The following is a 6,506-nucleotide window of genomic DNA, read 5'->3' as shown; positions in this document are numbered from 1 at the left end:
GAGCAGCCACTGCACTCCAGTCTGGGTGACAGAGTGAGACTCCAACTCAAAAAAAAAACAAGAGCGGCCCTTGTGACTGCATGAAAGCCACATCACAGGAGCAAGCTTGTTAGTACAGGGTAGGTTCCTGATAAAAGGATGAGTTCGGCCCCCTTTTCTCTCTCTAATGTGTCCTCTCTTGCCATGTGATGCTCTTGACATGTTATGATCAGCAAGAAGGCCCTCACTAGATGTGGTTCCTTGACCTTGGGCCTCCCAGCCTCTAGAACTACGAGAAATAAATCTCTGTATAAAGTGCCCAGTCTCGCTGGGTGCAGTGGTTCATGCCTGTAACTCAGCACTTTGGGAGGCGGAGGCCAAAGGATTGCCTGAGCCAAGGGTTTGAGACCAGCCTGGGCAACTTGGCAAGACCTTGTCTCTAGCATGCTCAATAAATCAAAAAATTAGCTGGGCATGGTAGCACCACCCGTAGTTCCAGCTACTTGGGAGGCTGAGGCAGAGGTATCGCCTGAGGCCAGCAGGTTGAGGCTGCAGTGGCCGTGAGTGTGCCACTGCACTCCAGCCTGGGCGACAGAGTGAGACTCCGACTCAAAAACAAAAAGTGCCCATTCCCAGGTATTGTTGTAGCAGCATGAAATGGACCAAGATGCACTCCCTTAATGTAACAGACTGCGTCGCTGAAGGGACAGATTTGGGCAGCACAGCAGAGCAGGGCTCAAGCAGCACTTCCTCTCCTGCCCAGCAGGGGCACTATTGGCCCCATAAGCATTGGTCATGAACTTGTGCCAGCCCGGACGGGGGCTCAGCAGCTGGCTCCGTGAAGTGGAAGATTATAGCTAGATGCAGGCAGGTCCGGGGGAAGGAAAGGGTGTTGGTGCAGGGGCCTGACTGGCACCTCCTCTCCACCCCTGCACTCACCTGGCTGTGCTCCAGGAAGGCAAAGAGCCACTGCAGCTTGGTCATCAAGGGCTGCGAGTTGTTTTCAGTCAGGCGGAGCACACAGTGTCTGAAGCTTCAACAGAGGCAGGAGCACCCAGGGTGAGCCATGGGCACCCATGCAGCCTCTACTCACCCATCCCCTATGCCACCCAGGGCCTCCAGGCCAAAGCCAGAAGGACATTTCTACCCCAAGTTGAGGCCAGAGGCCAGGGAGGAGGAGCCGGCGCACAGCACCGTGATGTCTGAAGTCAGGAGCACAGCAACAGCCAGGTTTTGGACAGTAAATAGTACAGCAAAGTGGCCCTGCAGTCCCTCCCAGCTCTGACCCCTCCTAACCCCAAGATTCAAAGATTCAAATGTCCAAAGGGCCTGTGGTCCCAGGGTTCTAGGGCTGGGACTTTCTTGCATGCCACAGAGGCTGTGCCAACCCCATCTCAGCCACATCAGCCACTCACACCGTTCTCCCTGCCTCCCCAGGAAAGGTGTTCACGCCCCTCCAAGGCCCTCACATCTCCACCAGCAGTCCCTGTCAGGACCCCAGCCTCTGCCCCCCAGGGCCACCTCCCTTCAAATGAGGCAGCAGGTGTCGATGTGAGGAATACACAGAAAGCAGAGGACGTTGTGGAGGGGACTGGCTCCTAGTGACAGGGGTCTGATCTGACGGGAGATGGGTAGGAGCCCTCCTGCCACACACATTTCCTGGAACAAGCCAAGGCCCAGGCCCCAGCTTAGCTCCCGTCCTCACAGGCAGATCAGCCACGCTGTTCTCCAAACCGAGCCTACTGCATGGAACTGCCCTGCTCAAAGTGTGGCCCCTTAGCTGGTCTAAGACAAGGTGCGTTCAAGACTGAGTGAGCATTCAGAAACATTTCAACACTACTGTGACCATACAGGCACAGGATCATTTTCCTAGTAAATCGGTTTGTTGGAGTTTACCAAAGGAAGAGTCTGCCACAGACTGCAAATTAGGAAAATTAGGAAAAATAGGTAATTAGGAAGACAAAACTAGTCCTTTACCAGGCATTTTGAGAAGAACAAGAAACAGCACCTTAGGAAGTCTTGGAGATCAGCTCCAACCACCTCCTCCCACTGAACCTGAATCTCAGGTTCATGCTACAAGGCCCGAGGTCATGAACCTGAAGTCAGGCTACAAGCCAGAATCAGCTGATTTCCGCTGAATCAAAGCTGAGGTTTTGAGTGATTTTTAAGCAAGTCGTAAAGTAGTTAGGTAGCCAGACAATAAAGGTTTGTGTTTGCTTCATTTTAAAAAAGAGATATCTAATACCAGAGTGACTGGGAGCTCTACTCTGGAAGATACAGCCCGCCCCTGACCCCATGAGCTCTAGGAGAAAAGTCAGTGATGTCAGCTAATCCCATTCTCCCAGAAGCCCAACCCCTGAAGCCCCACTTGAGTTCCCGTCCAGTCTCGACCTCCTGCCTTGGCAATAGCCTGAGGCCCTCTGCACCCACAGACCTCAGGGAATCATGCCAGCAGCACAAAGCAAGGTCTGCCCTCTCCCACCCACTTCCCCAGCCCCTCCACCTGGGAGCCAAGGGAGAGAAGGACACAGAGGGGCCCTGAAAGCAGCACCTACTCAGAGGCCATGAACAAGGCCTGCAGGATGCTGTTCACGTAGCATGTGTTGCCCAGGTTGATTAAGCCAATCTTGCCCGTGTCTGACTTGGCCATGAGCCGGGGGTAGAAACCAGCCAGCTCGCTCTTCTGCGAGGTCCAGGCGTCCTGCCCCAGCAGCTGCTTGATGCGGTCCTCGTTGGGAACATGGAGGTCCTGAGGAGGGAACAAGCAGGCAGGTTAGTGGGCAGCTTGAAGAATATCACCCCCTCTGGGAAGCCTTCTTGGACCATGGCCAACCCCACAGCCTGCCAAGCACACTGCCCAACAAATGTTCTGAAGATGTGTGTGAACAGCCCCCAGTTACAAACCCCTTCCGGATTCTCATCTTGACATGTGGGCCTCCTCCATGATCTTCTGGGTCACAACTGCCTTAAGGTAATATACTCCCCACTTTATAGATGAAAAAACTAAGATTCAGACAGAAAGTTGTCCAGAGTCATACAGGCAGTAAGTAAAGAATCTGTATGTTTTTAGAAGAGCCAGGATGCTACAGCTCTAAGCAGTGACAACATTGGCCCACAGGCCAAATCCAAATGTTAAGATCTCAGTGCCAGCCCTGACTCTGGTCCATACTAGTAGTCTAGCTGTGGTCAGTGAGCTCTTCTCAGTTTCCTCATCCATCAAATGAGGGTTCGCCTACCTTATGTGGGGGGGGACCCAAAAAAATCCAATTTATATTCATAAAAAATTGTGTATTCTTACGTGTTTAAACTTCAGTCCCCTTCAAAGTACTCTCCGTTTGATGCAATACGCCTACGGAGACACGCTTTCCACTGCTCAAAACAGTTTTTGAACCCATCCACGTTGATGCCTTCTACGGCTTCTGCTATTTTTTGTTTCACCTCTTCCACATCAGCAAAACATTTCCCTATGAGGACTTTTCTCATCCAGGGAAACAAAAAATTAAGTCACATGGGGTGAAGTTGGGTGAATAGGGAGGATGGGGCATGGGTGCCATGCTGCTTTTGGTCAAAAAACTGCTGAAAACTCCAGCACGGTGTAGTCCAGTGCACTCGTAAATCACCCATCATGAAATGGGCAAATGCATTGGAAGAATCTCCCCAGAAAAGTTCACTGATGCCGAATGCAGCCTCTCACAACAATGCTAGCTGGTACACTGATGCCAATGGGTTCCTACAACACTTACCTAGTGGAGGAAGCCTGTACTACAAGGATTTCGCCCTCCAAAAGACAATTCTGGGTTTTTTTGGGTCCCCCTCTTATCAGTCTGGCATTCTATACATTCATGGTGCTGGCACACAACGACGTTCCCATTTTCACCTTCTACTTTTAGGCTTGCAGAATCAGCTTTCATGGGAATTAGTCACCCCATGGAACTTGATCCCACAGTCAGGACCATGGGAGGATCCCAGGTCTGAGGTATGGGTCCCCAGCCATCAGCAAGCTTTCCCATCATGACCCTTTGTCATATCAAACAGCTGCATCTCCAAGAATATGAGCAGGCCCTTGTTCTAATAACAATACCTTCTAAAGAACACTGTCCTGTTACTCAGATTTCAGCAACACTCATGACAGATCCTCTGGCCCTGTTCTTCTTTCCAGATCCTGAGCACAATGCCCTAGATTTGTCCAAGGCTCCACAGAGCTCTGAGCCAGTTCAGCACCCACAGCCCTCGTCTCCCCAGTGCACGTCCTGTGGTCTCACTCAAGCAATGGTTTAACACTTTTGCTCACTCAACTCCCAAGATCACTTATCAGATAATGTACTGGATCAGTCAGTCATCTTTCACAGATGATTAAAAATAAAAATAAAAACCCACAAAGCCTGAACACTAGTCACAGGAGTACAAGGGTGGGACCGGCAATCACAGGCACGGGCAGGGGAGGGAAGCAGGGAGGAGGGGGGCATGTGGCATCACCCTGAGTACCTGGTCCACCACCAGAGGGAAGAGAGCCAGCTAGAGGTCCCAACTTCACCTGCATGCAACCTTCTTAAGTTGCAAACCCTCCCTTGTATGCCACAACTCTTAAAAAAATTAAAAATAAAAAACCACAAAGGAGATGCCAGAGGGGAGATAAGAAGACACAGGTTCAGGTCACTCTCCCTCAGTCCCTTCTTTTTTCCTCCTATTATACCCTATGTAATCCCCTCCCCGCCCCACACACATGAATAGGGACAAAAAGGCAGACACACAGACAACCCCCCACACCCATGCACACACACAGAAGATGCAAAAACATCCATGCTAGAAAAAAAAAATCAAATGCCATTTTTCCTAAAGAAGGTCACTGTGTACTCTTGGGAAAATAAAAACTTCAACTGTCTAACGTTACTGGAAGTTTATATACAACGGCTCCCTTAATACGAATCACAGTCCCAGAAAAACTGCCATAACGTGATACCTCCATGTAAGTCACAGAACTTTCCAGAACTTATTTACAAATGCACATTTATACAAAAGGATGTACTCACTGAATATATGTGGAAGAATTTTATAAACAATAAAATACTATGACTTGCTGTCTTGCCTCTCAAACTGGCTCGTACCAAGGAGGAGTTAAAGCCACAGGCCACAGACAGCACATCTTCCTGGAGCTGTTGTTCTCTAATATTCAGCAAAAGAAAAATGTTTATATTACAACAAATGTTTGTCATTATGAAGTAGATACTTGAGTCTTCGAGATAAAATGAGACTGTAGAGAAATGGCTCCCGTCAGCGGCTTTGGGTGAGTTCCACACTCAAGACATCAAGTACTCCGGTAGAAATGTCTGAGGAGTCCAGATCGCCTAGATAAAGCAGAGTGACTTGGACTGGTTTCTTTTTTTTTTTTTCAGTCAGAGTCTCACTCTATCATCCAGGCTGGAGTGCAGTGGCATACTCACAACCACCCCAGCGTCGACCTGCTGGGCTCAGGCAATCCTTCCGCCTCGGCCTTCCAAGTAGCCGGAACTACAGGCACATGCTACCATGCCCAGCTAGTTTTTTGATTTACTGTAGAGACGAAGTCTCACCAAGTTGCCTGGGCTGGTCTCAAACCCCTGGGCTCAGGCAATCCTCTCGCATCGGCCTCCCAAAGTGCTGGGATTACAGGTTTGAGCCACCAAGCCTGGCCCCTTGGGCTGGTTTTCAAGCTACTGCGCTCTGCTGCCCAGTCAGCGTCCAGCAAACTGGACTTGCACTCCCACTACCATGCCTTTCCCTCCGATTCGTGGAGTGTCTCCCTCTTGGCAGTCTCTGTCCATCAAGGTCTAATCCTTAATCCCCTTCTCTATGAAGCTTTCTAGGATCTTCTCAAGGGGGAGGGGGGCCTGCACTACCCCTATCTGTCCTACAAAGTCTAACTCCCTGAACCTACTAATACAGATATCTACAGACTCACCTTGCCCCCTGGATCATGTGCCCCCTGGATCATGTACATCTCACTCACCTGGGGTTTCCCACAGTGCCCAGTGCAGGGGCATGCTCCCTCCTCTTTGTCCCTACCTACATTCTAGCGTGTCAGACTGTAATGATGTTCCATTCACTCACCCAGGTATCTACCGGGCACAGAAGACACAGATCAAAGGGACAGGGTTCCTGTCCACCAGAAGCTCATAATCTAGCAGAAAATAGTCACAGTCACAGATCTCAGAGCTCTTGATCCACCTCCCCTCTGATGCTTTCTGAAAACCTTGGGCAACACACTCTGCCAGTGACGTCCTGACTCCTCTGCTAATCACCTTTAGGGACAGAAAGCTCATGACTGATTCTAAGTGAGCTCTATTAAAAAAATCTTTCTTAGCCGGGCTCGGTGGCTCAGCCTGTAATCCCACGCCTTTGGGAAGCTGAGGTGACTGGACTGCCTGAGCCCGCGGGTTCGAGACCCGCCTGGGCAACTTGGCGAGACCTCATCGCTATAATAAATCAAAAATTAGCCGGGTGTGGTAGTGCGCGCCTGTAGTTCCAGCTACTTGGAAGGCTGAGGCAGA

General features: G+C 50.3%; 1 protein-coding gene across 1 annotated transcript in view; it reads right to left on the bottom strand.

The window, feature by feature from the left end:
• USP35 (ubiquitin specific peptidase 35) overlaps positions 1 to 6,506 on the bottom strand; it is a 24,986-nt gene that overhangs the window by 4,889 nt on the left and 13,591 nt on the right. Inside the window, exons 6-7 of the mRNA XM_021711797.1 lie at positions 2,535 to 2,728; positions 919 to 1,012 (exon numbers count right to left, since the gene is read on the bottom strand). Coding sequence (XP_021567472.1) covers positions 919 to 1,012; positions 2,535 to 2,728 — 288 coding nt within the window. The remainder of the gene's footprint in view (positions 1 to 918; positions 1,013 to 2,534; positions 2,729 to 6,506) is intronic.

Source organism: Carlito syrichta, unplaced genomic scaffold, assembly GCF_000164805.1.
Source record: "Carlito syrichta isolate Samal-C Ts95f unplaced genomic scaffold, Tarsius_syrichta-2.0.1 Scaffold85569, whole genome shotgun sequence".
Taxonomy (NCBI): Eukaryota; Metazoa; Chordata; class Mammalia; order Primates; family Tarsiidae; genus Carlito; species Carlito syrichta.
This window is presented reverse-complemented; position numbering and strand designations above follow the sequence as displayed.